This window comes from Pristis pectinata, chromosome 24 (assembly GCF_009764475.1).
Source record: "Pristis pectinata isolate sPriPec2 chromosome 24, sPriPec2.1.pri, whole genome shotgun sequence".
Taxonomy (NCBI): domain Eukaryota; kingdom Metazoa; phylum Chordata; class Chondrichthyes; order Rhinopristiformes; family Pristidae; genus Pristis; species Pristis pectinata.
The window spans coordinates 14,222,479-14,237,598 of NC_067428.1; the positions used below are offsets into that span (position 1 = coordinate 14,222,479).

A 15,120-nucleotide genomic window follows, 5' to 3' on the forward strand; every position below is an offset into this window, starting at 1 on the left:
ATGAGGTTACAGCCCCTGACAACACACCACTGCCAATCACTAGTCTAATTCTGGTGTCCCTTTCCTCACTCCCCTCAATACTGCCACTTTCCGCAGTATTCCCAATCCTCCATTTTCATGCCAAATCCTCCTGAACCATCCCTAACCCATTGCTCTCTCACCTGGCCAGATCTTTAAACCATCTGGCTGCCTGTACTATTGGTGGAGTTAGTGAGCATGAAGCCTTTGTGTGCAAGTGTTTATGAGGGCAAGACCTATTCTATTGTGCACAACATCTTGGCCCTCATGAGGCAGAATATAACCTCAGGGATCTCCAGATGCTCTGTTGCTTTAATGCACTTTTCAGGCTCCGAATTTCTAGGCCAATGTCTTTCAAAAATTCTGCACTTAGCAGGAAGACTGCTGAAGGATATGCAGAAAAGCAACTGGTATCGGTCTGTTCTCAGGTTAAGGAGGGAAGTGCAATGCAGATCCATATGATTCGGTGTCCCTGTGTTCCAGTAATTCTCTGTGTAATAAGCCAGTCTCCCTCTGTTGGTCACCTGTTAAAACCTGTGAGCCATGTGGCTCGCTGAACATGACAGAGGGTACCAATGCTCTGTCCGTCTTCAACAGAATCATCGGGCTACCATGGTGGGGTGGGAGAGGACACTGGGAAATGGCAAAAGTCTGGTGAGGAACTGATGTAGGAAACAGGTTAAGTGGCCTCCTTCCTGCTGTAAACCTCAGCACTTCCTCTGTCTGTGTTCCTGTCCTTGCAGCCAGACAGGGATCATCCGATCAGTCGGTGTCTGCAGAGAGGACAGGTTTACATTCTGAGTGGTTGAAGTGAATAATATAACATAAGGAAGGCTGGACAAGCAGATGAGGAAGAAGGGAACACTGATAGAGGAAAGAGGGGGTGGATCATGTTTATGGCCTGATTCTGTGCTGTAGATCTCTTATGTAATCTTATGTGTATGGATCCTCATCAGAACCTATCCCCAACATGGAACTGCCCGATCCTCCTGCACAGATACTGACTGACCTGCCGCGTCTCCACATCCCCAGCTTATGCTTTGGGTCAATAGCATCTGCGGTGTCTTTTGGCCTTCTAATTTATTTTCATTTTGTTATTTCTTCCTGTTGCATTTTATCACCACCAAGCTCCAGAGACGGCCAGGAATGTCGCAGGATACCCTCAGACTCTCCCACCGAGAATTTATCAGCATTATGGTGGAGATCCAGGCTAAGTCTGGAGTGCAGAGTGGCTCTGAGAGAGAAGGAGACCCCTCGTCCTGCACACTGCACTGGCGTACACAGAGGCCGGATGTCAGTGGGCAAGTGTGGAGACTGGGGACTGCTGTTCTGCCTGATACCTTCTGACCATTGGATGGGCTACGTACCTTTGGGGCAATACTTCTCCACAAAGTCCTTTAAATCCATCAGGAAGATATGTGAACCAATGTCAGCATCCTCTACCAGGCCAATAACTTGGCACTGAATCCCTAACTATTCCCAATCAGCTCCATCTGCATGCCTGACACCACGTTCTGAGCTCTGTCACAGGAAGAGATTACTGGAGAGAGGAAAAGTGGTCAAGGATGTACTCAAAAATGTCCTTGAAAGATTACGACATTCCCACTGACCAATGGGAATCCCTGATCCACGAACACTCAAGGTGGCGAGGAAACATTCGGGATGGCGTTGAGATCCTCAGGTCCATGAACCGGGAGCACACAGATGCCCAGTGTAAATGTGGGTGGAATGGACCATCTAACCTGAGGGGCAGCAGAGAAGAAGAAAACCTTGAGCAGTGGATGTTTGTCTTTCTCATGCGTGGGCAAATCAGATGCATCGCTGAAATACAGGTTTCAGGGGATCACCACAGCAACCATTGGGTGATGGGTTTGCATCCTGAGCCCTTGGGACTGTCAGAAAGCCTGTCAGTGCTGTACTCCGGGGCCCTCTGCTGTTCTAGGACAATAATTGCCCCGGTATTTTGTTCAAGTGGCAATGATGTGGAATCCTCTGTCTGTCTGAGTTGTAGATACAAAAACAATCAGAGTTCTCGAAGAGGAACATGTGCTTGAGAGAGAACAATTTCAATGCAAATGGGAAAGGGAAAAGGGATGAATGAGTTTGCTCTACGAAGAGTCAGCACAGACCTGATGGACCAAATGGCTCCTTTCTATATAATTCTGTGATTATATTGTAATAGCCGTTCTGCCTCCACTGACCCTACATTATGTGCTTGGAGGCAACAGATCAACATTGGAGAAATTGCAATGAGGACAGGAGAAATGAAACAAAATACTGTGAGCAGAGACTTTGACCGACTTATATTTTCTTATAATTGTCCTAGTTCATGGTCCATGGTTTCCACCCCCATGTTTATTCTGCCACTTTGTTCTGATCTTCATGTCACATTGAGCATCAGCAGCAGATTTAGTGTAACCTGTTATGAAGGTGCAATGGTCCACGAAACAGATTCACTGCAAGCCCGTTGCTGGTTTTACCAAGCTCCTAACTTCAGTGACAGCTGCCCTGTAAGACGGATGCATGGTTCATCCACCTATCGATCATACCCACAACATACCTCTGCTCAATGGAACACGACAGGTCAAACTACTTAAATTTTCAAGTGGTACAATGGGTTATGAGGGAACAGAAATTGAGAATCACAGGTTGAAACTAATAAAAAGTACATTTGCTATTGATAGCATGAAATTCTTCCCTCGAGGAATCAGTAACACAGGGCAAAATTTCTTGAATACCAGAATACTGCAATGGCACACACAATATGCTGGAGAAACTCAATAGGTCAGGCAGCATCTATGGAGGGAAATCCTGATGAAGGGTCTTGACCCAAAAAGTCAACTCTTTATTTCCCTCCATAGATGCTGCCTGACCTGCTGAGTTCCTCCAGCATTTTCTGTGTGTTGCTCCAGATTCCAGTATCTGCAGAACCTCTTGTGTCTCAGGATACTGCAATGGCAGTGTTTCTGGATGGATGAATTCCTATGAGTTGAATGGGCCCTAAGGATAAACATCCCATGAGTCTCATGTTTGCTGTTGGCTCTGTTTCCTAATGGGGAAATAGAGATATTACTGGAAAAGGTCCCTACATTGCAGACCAATAGTGGTTAAGCATGTTTAAACAACCAAACTACTGAACACTAATACTGTGGGCAATTGTAGTGATTTCTCAGCTTCACTGGAGTTACCCAGCAGAGCCACTTACCAGCTGAATGTGCATTACCTGACATGCACCAGGAGTGATGAACACACTGGACATGGTTTTTACAGGACGATCAAAAGGAATACAATCACTGCTGGCCCAGATAGAAATCATCAAGAGGACTGTCAGTCTGCACACATTGTCTGGATTGTAGGCAAAGCCTCTGCAGCAGAATCTAACTGAGAAGAGCAAGTCTTTGATTTTTTACGGGTGGGTTTTGTCTCCCTGTCCTCCTGCTGTGTTTGTCACCTCCTCTCTCACCCCCTAGAATGATCTGTGTTAAGCCGCTGGGAGAATTCTTTCATGTTTTCCAAATTCAAAGTGGCTGCAGCAAGCTTTTGACTTAACTACAGAGTGTGTTAAACAGTAATCCCACCCCAAACTACCAATAAACACTCTGGGAGGCAATCCTACCGGCCACTAGGCCAGCAGTCCCACATTTCCATCTAATCCCAGAGTCTCTTTGAAGTGACTGTCTGGAACCAGCTGGTCGTGATGTTTTGACCTAATAAAGTGGGGTAGGGGACAAAGCCAGCAACATACACCCTGGCCCTTCTGTGTCCCTGAATATAAAAACTCTAGCAAAGCTCCCCAGCCAGACCTGAGAGGTCGTGTTGGAAGATGCCTCGACTGACTGAGAGAGCCTTCTGTCTATTTACTGTCCTCAGCATCTGCTCCAGTGCTCCAGCAGGTAATTACAATCTTAGAACATACACCCCTGCCCTTGCTGCTGACATCAGATGTTCACTATAAGGTTAGAGTTCAAAGGAAAAGTAGTTTGATGCAGAAATACATGGAAATGGACCAGTCAGAGATGACATTTGATGGCATTGTGTTGGAGTTGATGCATCTGGCAGTTGACTCCACCTTTTGATGCCTGGCATTAGATGTGGAACAGACCTGTACTACATCAGTGTCTTTAGGAGAATGTAAAGGATGATTCTCCAGCTACCCATCATAAAGGTTTAAAGTCTAACATATAATGATTTTTTAACTTAATTGTTATTTTTCGATTAGAATGGTAAAGAAGGCATGTGGCATACCTGCCTTCGTCACTAGGGGCATAGAGTATAAGAGTCAGGAAGTCATGATGTAGTTGTATAAAACTTTGGTTTGGCCATACTTGGAGTATTGTGTGCAGTTCTGGTCACCCCATTACAGGAAGGATGTGGAGGTTTTGGAGTGGGTCAGAAGAGGTTTACCAGGATGCTGTCTGGATTAGAGGGTATCAGCTATAAGGGGGGGGGGGGGTGGACAAAATTGGTTTGCTTTCTCTGGAGCATTGGAGGCTGAGGGCAGACCTGATAGAAGTTTATAAAATTATGAGAGGCATAGATAGGGTAGACAGCCAGAATCTTTTTCCCAGGGTACAAGTGTCACATGCTAGAGGGCATAGCTTTAAGGGGGAAAGTTTAAAGGGGATGTGCAGTGCAAGTTTTTTTACACAGACAGTGGTGGGTGCCTGGAACGGGCTGCCAGGAGCGGTGGTGGAAGCAGATACGATAGCAGCGTTTAAGAGGCTTTTCGATTGGCACATGAATATGCAGGGAATGGAGGGATATGGATCACGTGCAGGCAGAAGGGATCAGCCTAATCTGGCATCATGCTCGGCACAGACACCGTGGGCCGAAGGGCCTGTTCCTGTGCTGTACTGTTCTATGTTTTATGATTCTTGCTGTCTCTGCAGGTGCTGGAGTTCTGACTGACCACTGGAGCTTTGGGCTTAAAGAGAGGCACTGCTGCAGGAGACAACCTCATTTTGTCTTCATAGGAAAAGGTTAGAGTAGAAACAAAGGTCTTTCCATCTGCCCTGCGCCCCTTTATAATCTCTTTCTGTACATGCACTAGCTAATTGCAATCTTTACATCCTGTGTCTCTCCATCCCCTCTAAAACCCTCTAGAGAAACATCTATGCTTGCAAGCTGAGTGTTTTGATTGTTTCCGGTGACAACCTGAAATCTGGAATCAGGGTTCAGCTTGAGGCCCGGACAGAGACTGGCTGGAGTACAAATTCAGTGAAATCCTAAACTTGATTTATGAAGTACCTTGCACAACTTAATGAATCTCCCTAATCTAAAAGTTGTTTAGGTACGACTTCTTATATTGATGAAATGTTTCCTCAAGCATCTCCCTTCCCATGTAGCAGCAGTCCACAGTGCCCCAGCCACAAAGAGCAAAGGAAGGCAGATGTTAGGAGTCTGATAGGACAGCAATAGTGCTCAGGCCATTCATCTGAAGGGAAGAAACATGCTAGTGCAGTGGTTAAGTTACTGGACCAGCAGCCAGCTTTTTGGACTGTCGATCCAGACGCATGTTCAAATCCCATCGTGGCAGCTGGGGAGCTTAAATTCAAGTAATTAAATTTAAAAAAACTGAAATCTGAAAAAAGAAGCTGGTCCCAGTAATGGTAACCAGGAAGGCCACCTTCTTCATTAGTGACCATCATGAAGGAAATCTGCTCTGGCCAATGTGTGATTGTGGACCCTTCCTATATGGTTGATTCCCAGCTGCCTCCTCAGTCAGAAGGTAATTAGGTAGACAATAAATGCTGGCATTACATAGAAAAATTAAAAACCCAGGAAATTGGAGCAAGTGCAGGCCATTCAGCCCATTAGTCTGCTCCACCTTTCAATATGATCATAGCTGATATGGTCTTTAACCATATTCCCTGTTTACTTCAACAGCCATGTTTTCTCTTTATCTCTGTTCTCATGGCTATGTGGACACATACTCAGCCTCTAGTGAGACTGTGGTCTCATAACTGTCTTCATACAAAGTCTGACTTTTGGAGTAGTTTATTCCCAACATCAGGGAATGAAACCAAATGCTTGGTAATGCATTGAATCTGAATGATTTGACTATTAATTATTTTGTTTTTTTGTATTTCATGGACTTTGGTAAATTGTGCTTTTGCAAGTATGACCCTACTTGGAATTCAGTAGTGTGAGGCCCATCCTTGTGAGGTGTCCAAAAGAAATTAAATAACTTTAGGGCCAAGGTGCCAAAGGGAGAGAAGATTAGGGCTTATGGTTGTGAGTCAAGAATCAAAACTGGGGTCAGGGCCAAATAATCAGTTAAGCAATCAGCAGGCTGGGGTAGATTGTGAAGGCTGAGCAGCCAGCATGCAGAAACCCCAATGTAACTGCATAGGACTGGATGAGCCACCAGTGACAGGCCAGTGTTCTCCAATGATAAGCCTGGCTCCAGAACACTGCAGCCTCATTTACTGCCCTGCCATCAGCTTGTGCTGTCTCCCTCTTTCACTGCTGTCCCCTCTTTCTCTCTCTCTTTGGTTGAGTCTCTTTATTTAACCCACACTCATCCTTTCCCCCTCTTATTCCGCCTCTTTCATGCTATCCCACTCTAACTCAATCTTGTACATTTTCTCCCTGATCCAGTCTACTACTCTTTCTCCCTCAAACCAATGTCTCTTCCTTGTATATTCTTATGTTTTGCAGTGGCTTGAGAATTTTTGCAATGGTGCTTTTATTTGTACAGTTGAAAAAAAAATTTTTGTGAATTCTCTTTGAAATAAAATGGTCTGGTATCTACTTTGCTCCTTTGTAAAGATACCATATTTTCCTGGCAGATATCTCCCACAGTCCGATCAGTGTGGACATTGGAAAATGTGGTTCCCAGTGTGGTAGCAGCCGGCGATCAGCAAATTACAGTTCTGAATTTTTTGGATTTCCCAAACATCTCTCAGTGCTGGAACAACTTCAAACTCACAAGGTGATCTATTATTTCAACATACAAAACATCTAAGATTCAAACTAGTGGGTAAATTTTAAGGAAATTTGGGGAAAACTTCTGTGGCTTGGGAGGCGGATTTAGGATCAGGACGAGCCTCTTGGTCAAACCGTGTAACTTTGGAGGTGAGAATCTTAAATCCTGGAGAAGCCATGCCAACATTTTCAGGGCTTAATAATGATGAAAGTAGGGGATTGAACTCAAGACCGTGCTGCCTTTTGGTTAGGCAATTGCTGATCCCTATTTTAACTCCAGCTACCCAACTAACCCTTAATATTAACTTAATCCTGATAAGATATCTTTATCTTTATTAGTCACATGTACATCGAAACACAGTGAAATGCATCTTTTTTTTGCATAGTGTTCTGCGGGGAGCCCGCAAGTGTCGCCATGCTTCAGGCGCCAACATAGCATGCCCAAAACTTCCTAACCTGTACGTCTTTTTAGAATATGGGAGGAAACCAGAGCACCCGGAGGAAACTCACGCAGACATGGGGAGAATGTACAAATTCCTTACAGGCAACGGCCGGAATTGAACCTGGGTCGCTGGTGCTGTAAAGTGTTACACTAACCGCTACATGCATTTTGAGAGGACAAACGAGAGTAGGACATACACAGTAAATGGAAGGGCCCTAGGGAGTGTTGATCCCAGTTCAATCCTGACCTTGGATGCTGTCTGTGCAGAGTTTGCAGTCCTCTCCATGACCACGTGGGATCCCCCGACCCCAGGGTCTAGGGTTTCTACTCCATCCCTGGTAGGTTAATTGGTTACTATGTTACCCCTTGAGGTAGATAACGGTAAAATAAATCAAAGGGGAGTTGATGGGCATGTGCAAGAGAGATTAAGTTGCAAAGGTGCGGGGAAATAAGAGGAGGGAATGGGATTGATGGGATCACTCCCTGGGAGCCTGCATGCACTTGATGGACTGAAAACCAAGACCTCATGCAGAACCCCAAGCAAACCTTAAACGCTGAAGAAAAATTCCTAATTCTGTTCCACCCTTGAGGAAAACTCCCCACATTCACAAGTCTTGAGAATTATAGAACAGCAGATGGGAGATTGGTGGAGGGTTGAGGGTAACATTCAGTGCATGAATATGAGCATGTTGCAACTCAGCCTTCCCATCTTCAATACATGGTGCACGGAGCGAGATTAAGACTGCTCTGGGCGTTCTGTGAATCACGAGCCGGTCTTACATCCAACTGGGCAGATTTTCCTGTCTAAATATTTAAAACATCTGTCTTTTTTCTCCCTCAAGCTGCTCAGACTTTCTTTCACAGGTGTCACAGAGAAAAGGAGAAGTGTAAATAGTCTCAGGGAATCACCTCTGGCAGGAATGGCAGGCATTTGTTTCCACTGTTTGAACCTAGTCCTCCTGGGAAAGTTAATGACTTAGTCATTAACTCTGTCTCCCTACCTGTTTCCTGACCTGCTGAGTCCTTATGGCATTTTACGTTTGAATTTCAGATTTCTTGCAGAATTTGCCTTTACCTTTGCAGCTGTCTAAAGTATGAAAGGGAATTTCAGGATGAACAGAATTGGAATTTTTGCTTAAATATGAAATTCATACCCAGGAAATGGGAATTCTTCATCAGATGTCTACATCCATGTATTTACCCTCTGAATATCAGGAAAATCAAACATGTAGATGCTGGAAATTTGAAATAAAGCAGAAAATGCTGAAAAAACTCAACTGGTCAGGCAGCATCTACAGGAAGAGAAATAGAGTAAATGTTTCCGGTCAATGACCCTTCGTTAGAACAGTTCTGGTGAAGGGGTTTTGACTTGACATGTCATCTCAGTTTGTCTTTTCTCAGATGCTGCCTGATTCGCTGATTGTTTCCAGCAGTGTGTTTTTACCTCTGAATGTCAGGGATGGGTACATAGAACAGCACAGCACAGAACAGGCCCTTCAGCCCACAATGTTGTGCTGACATAAGATGATGTTTAGTTCAAAGAGAATCAGAAGAATGTTGATGGGGTTTGGGTGGGATCTCCTCTCACTCACTGTTTCATGTTGTTTATTTACCCTTGTCCAGAAGCAAGACTCAGGGCAAATGCTGGGAGATGCCGGGATGCTGAAGAGCTCGTTGTGTCCGCCTGATGCTGTGTGCCAGCCAGTTCAGCTGAGGGTCGAGCGATTTTTGCTGCTTGATGGAATCCGAGAGCTGGAGGTGGTTGAGACATGCCAGTGCAACGAGAACCCTGCAGGATGTGTTCGATCAACCCTTCTGAAAACATACTTGCCTGACAGTCCATTGGAGGTCACTGTGGACGTGGGCAGATGCTCTAACCCAGCTATTCCAGGTACTTCACACATTTTGGTGTCAGTCCCAGGGTTTGCTGAATCTTGGTGGCCCCAGGTGGCCAGTGATGATATTCACTTCCTGTTTAATACTTTATTAGCAGCCTTGGAGGTTGAAAACTATTTGCATCAATGGTGGTCTTAGGACATCCCCAAATACTTTACTGCCAATAAAGCCTTCATTACTTAATGCAGAAAATGTAGCAACCAGTTTATGCACAGGAAGCTCCCTCAAACAGTTATGTGAGAGTAAAATAATCTGTTTCTAACTATATTGGGTCAAACTTTAACTTCCATCTCCAGAGAATATTTTAGCCTCTTCTCTGGGATTAGATGGGGCCTTGGTATAACATCCCATCTGAAAAACCTGATGTGGTATGGAGTGTGGTGGGATGGGATGGAGTGGGGTGGAGCAGGAGGATATAATAATCAGCATGGTTCTGTGCAGCTGAAGTAATCTTTTGGACACAGCCAAGCCCCCTTGATTAAATTATTTCAACAAACTTCATTTTCATTCTGGAAGGGATGCTATGGCAACCAGTGGGTCTGGAGAGTGACATTTAATAAAGTTGTGGTTTCTGATAGGGACAGATGAGAAAATTGGGATTGCAAGGTTAATGATGATTGGCTATTCAGCAACCTAAGCATTATCCCGAGCTGAATATCAGTGTGGAGCTGGCAACTCCAGTAAAACTAGAGGGAGTAAAAACAATAAAAATCAAGTATAACATTGTGCACTACATAGGCCCAAAGCCCATTTATTGAAAGCAAGGGAATGAGAATTTTATAGAATTTTTTAGGAATGAACCAATTGCTCATCTGGTGGAACACACAATCTGCTGGAGGAACTCAGTGGGTTGAGGACATCTGTGGGAGGAAAGGAGTTGTTGATGTTTTGGGTCAAGAGCCTTCATCTGGATCTCGACCCGAAACGTCAACTGTCCATTTCCCTCCACAGATGCTGCTTGACCCACCTCGTTCCTCCAGCAGATTGTTTGTTGCTCCAGATTCCGGCAACTGCAGTCTCTTGTGTCTCTCCACTCAAATGATGCATCTGGCCTTTAGATACCACGTGAGGGTCCTCCCACCCTCCTGCATCTAACCCCATAACTGCAAGCCTCCCAACTCTATTTGTTTGGTTTCTGCATGGATGCAAATATGCTCTTTGCCTCAACCACTCCTTGTGACAGCAAGATCCACATTCTCACCACTCTCCGGGTAAACAAAAATTCTCCTGGACTCCTTATTGGTAATTATTTTATATTTGTAACCCCTGGTTTTTACTTACTGACAACAAAAACATTTTTTCCACAGGCCTGTGTCCATGTTGTGTAACTCTGTGACGCTACCTACCTTATCAAACAGTGTTAATTACACTGGGTTTCACCAGGAGAATATCGGTTCCCTGGGATTGTATCTCAGGGGCTGTAAAGAAAGATCCCACTGCCTGTCTGTAGGAGGAAAGGAAATAAACACCTCCATCACACAGCACACAACACTGCATAATGAGCTGTTAGGCAGTGGTCTGAAGGAGAGTTATCATAGAACCAATTCCCAGGCTTTGCAGTGTTACAGAAGCTGGAATGGTGGCTAAACTACTGTACTTTTATCCAGAGAACTGGAGAACTGGAGACATGAGTTCAAATTCCAGAGAGCAGCCAGGGAAGTCAAATTCAATAATTAAATAAACATGGAATAAAAAAACTATTATTACAATGGTGACCATGAAATTGCTGGATTACTGTAAAAACCCATCTGTGTCACTAGTGTTCTTCGGAGAAGGGAATCTGCTGCCCTTAACAGGTTTGGGCTTTATGTGACTCCAGACCTACATCAATAGGGTTGACTCTTATCTGCCCTCTGCAAAGCCCCAGCAGGCTAGGGTCAGTTTGGGGCAGGTTAATAAATACCTGCCTAGCCAGTGGTGCATGCTGAATGAAGACGTTAAAGAAATTGCAGTGTAGGGCATGCTTGTGGTTTAGGTAAGGGATCTACTTCCCTTCTGCTGCATTGGAGAAATGGCACCAGACAGTCCTGGTCATAAATCAGGGCCCCACCTCATTACACCAATCTTACACCAGGACCACTCCTCACCCCCACACAATATGTTCTCACAGCTGCCTTTCTTTTTATTGGTCACAGACAACCAGACTGACCTCTTCTCCTTTATCTCCCACTGTCTGAGAACAATGCCGGCTTTTGCTCTGCGCTATAGTTAATAAATATGGAATTTTGGTCATTCCTTTTAACCCTTACTGTGTCGCTAACCGTGGTACGTTTCCCAGGATATCCCTTTCTCAACAAGTTTTATGTTCTGTATTAAAAGTGCTTCATCCTGGTTAATTTCAAAGACTTCCATGCTTCACAGTTAACAGCCATTTCATAATTCCACGGTTAATAGAAAAGATATTGCAGGAAATATGTATTTATCCATATTAGAAAAACCAGACCAAAAAGCTGCTTCTTTATTCACTATCCCCATTATCACTGCAACTGTCCTCCAAATATCTCCCAGTCCACTTACTAAGGCAATATACAAAACATCAGATACACATTGAAAACAATGAAAAACCACATGGAAATATCACATTGAGAGATCAGGCTAAACCACACCAAGATACAAAACAACACAGATATATTATACAGAGATGTAACATGGTAACACACACCAAAATACTGAGGGAATGTATGTCAATATCACAATGAAATACCACAGGGTAGCACAACACAGGTAAGACTACACAATACCTGGCAAAGACAAACCCCATGGAAATACTACACCAGTGCACTGAGACATTTCAGCGAAAGTATAACATGGAAACATATCAATTCATTAAAAGGAGATGTCACCCAGAAATACTTCATGGTAACACCACGTGATAACGTCACATAGAAAATACCAATGCCTAAACACCACTATGCAGCCCGTGTACAATCTCAGCACATAATCTGCATATAGGCTTAGTGGGATAGATTTTAACCCTTGGTTAACTGCCCAAGGTCGCCAGACTTCAAGTTAGCATAGAGCAGAGTCTAGAACGTAATTTGCCACTGTGGAGGGTCGTGGTGCTGGGGTATCAGTGGCCCAGATTATATTTTTCAGAGACCATCTTCAGAAAGTAGCTCATAAACTTGGTGTGAATATTGTTATATGCCTGTGTGTGATCTCAGGCCTTGGAGTGGAGGGTATATTTTGGCTGTTTGTGGCAATGTGAAGCACTTGAAAGCATTAGCTGACTATACTACATCTCTCTCTGTAATGTGCCTAATGCAGCATCGTAACACACCACAGGGCTTCAAGCACATGGCTGAAGCCAGGGCATCAGGTAGAAGTACTGGGGCAAAGACAGCTTGGAAAGGCAGGGAGGTGAAGGTTAGTCCTAAGATCAATTACTGAGACAAGAGTGAGCCATCTAACTTCAAGAAAATGATTAAAACAATGGCAAATATTGTTCCTAGCAAAAACAAAATGGATGTACGGCAGTCCACTGCTTGCTGGTGTTTGTGGAGAAGGACAGTACTTGCAAATGGTGGGCAGGCACGGTAGTGTAGCGGTTAGCGTAACACTATTACAGTGCCAGTGACTCGGGTTCAATTCTGGCCGCTGTCTGTAAGGAGTTTGTACGTTCTCCTTGTGTCTGCGTGGGTTTCCTTTGGGTGCTGTGGTTTCCTCCCACGTTCCAAAGTCGTACAGGTTAGGAAGTTGTGGGCATGCTGTGTTGGCACCGGAAGCGTGGTGACACTTGCAGGATGCCCCCAGAACACTCTACACAAAAGATGCATTTCACTGTGTGTTTCGATGTACATGTGACTAATAAAGAAATCTTATCTTAAATCCTCTCACAAAACCAGTATCACCAACCCTAAGATATCGTTAGAGGCCAATTCTTGCAGTCAGTGCTCATTGCTTTGAGAGCACTGGGGCCATATTGCACCCTCTGAGATGATCAGTGTCTGAGCAATTCTCTTTGAGTAAATCTTCATGGAAGGAGTTTGGTAAATATTTTGGCAAAAAAAATTCTTTTTTTATAGTCTTGCTTTGTTTGCTCCCTGTAGGTGGTTTGGGATGTGTACCCACCAAATTTGAATCAGTTGTGCTGGAGAACCCAAATGGATTGCAGCTTATTCAGACTGTGGAATTGTGTGAGGTGCGGGAGAACTGATACAGACTGCCCCATGTGGAGTATTACTATGCGATCACCATTAACTCCAGGGGTGAGAAGGAAGAGGGGCTCAAGGTATGGGAGGTGTTAATTACTCAGCTGCTGCAGTTTGCTCAGTGTTTGGCTGTTGTTCATAAGTAGGTTCCTGAAGTGACCGTACCTCTTTGTTGTGCTAACGTTGCAGGAAGTCGATGTTGGCAGATGTTTGGGAGTGTGTACTGCAGGAAGCGGCTGCCTCCAGAGGTAAGCACACCTGGCCTATGGATTCCTCCATCCCCACCCCACCACCACCACCACCCCCCCCCCCCCCCCCCCCCCCCAACCTTGCTAGGATTTATTTTCCAAAGGACGCAGACTGCTACTGGTGGCAGCCAGGGCTTCTGTGGCAGATCTAGAACTCAAGCTTATTGGTAATGCTATCTTCAGAGGCTTGGAGGCCAATCTCCAAGATGGAAGTGATTTAAAAGAAGAAAAAATATATAATCAAAAAGCAAGAGTGGATAGAGAGACACCATGTTAACATTATTAAGTGATGACTCATTGATAATATAATTTATCATTTCCAGGCTCACATACAGTTCTGTATATGGTTCCATTCACAATTCCTCAGAATTTTTAAGTGTCTGTGCTCACATACTGCAAAACATCCAGACTTGCAAATAGCACTCATATCATTCAGATATCAGGCATATTGCTTTATTATTGATATTATGTGGGAGGATTAGTTTTGCCAGTCTGCTTACAAAATCATAGTAAACAGACAAGATACAGGATTATACCATCTAAGACAGTGTCATGTCAAATTCTGGATGCACTTCCACAGAATCTGCACTGCTTGTTTCCTCATGTATAAACTGTATCGTTATCTATCTGCTTCTGAGTTCTGTTTGCTTCATCATGGACCTTGTCTACTTATTTTGTTTAAGCTTGATTGCCACAAATAGTCAACCTAAATGGCACAATTTAAAAGAGTGCATATACTGACAGAATAGGGATGCAGTAACTCAATATTCAGGCTATTTTGGGCTTGGATTTATAACATAATCAGGATATATTGAAATAATCACTAGGTCTGCATTTTTAAGGCAAAATGCTATACCTTGTATTTAATTTCTACCATTTTTAATTTTCACAGGGACAGTCATAATAAAGACCAGTGCGTGGCTTGGGAAGACGGCTCATCCAGTGGCTGCTCCCCTCACGAATATGAAATGCACACAATCATGAGCAGACATGGAAAGGTCAGGAACATCTACGCCATCAAATCCTGCGAATGCCACAGGACAAATTCATAATGAGCAGGGAGATGATACAGGAATACACCAACTGGGAAGGCAGTACTAGATGTAAGATGCCTAGATTCACATCTGCCATAGTCTTGGACATCATGAGGCTGGCTTGCATAATATTTCAGTGGAACTTAAGTCGTCCATTCTTCACCTTCCTAAGACTCTGGAATATGGTTACAAGTGCACCAGTACCTCTTCCACTTGGCCATTCAGGATTTGTGTGTACCAAGATCCATTTGCCTCCCACCTGATGGCTATATTATCCAGGAGTTACTAAATGTGGTACATGTGCGTTAATCCCTCATCTAGTCCTCACTCTCATGGTACAAGCACTGAGCTCAATTAAAATTATCACAAGCACTGAGCTCAATTAATATTATCAACTTAGCATA

General features: G+C 44.1%; 1 protein-coding gene across 1 annotated transcript; it reads left to right on the forward strand.

Annotated features, from left to right (window-relative positions):
• Positions 1-1,164: 1,164 nt before the first annotated feature.
• On the forward strand, positions 1,165-14,734 carry pnhd (pinhead). The gene is given in 7 exon segments (XM_052038277.1): positions 1,165-1,315; positions 4,908-4,997; positions 6,810-6,952; positions 9,011-9,278; positions 13,333-13,514; positions 13,624-13,682; positions 14,575-14,734. Coding segments are annotated over 7 exon segments (1,053 nt in total).
• Positions 14,735-15,120: the final 386 nt, after the last annotated feature.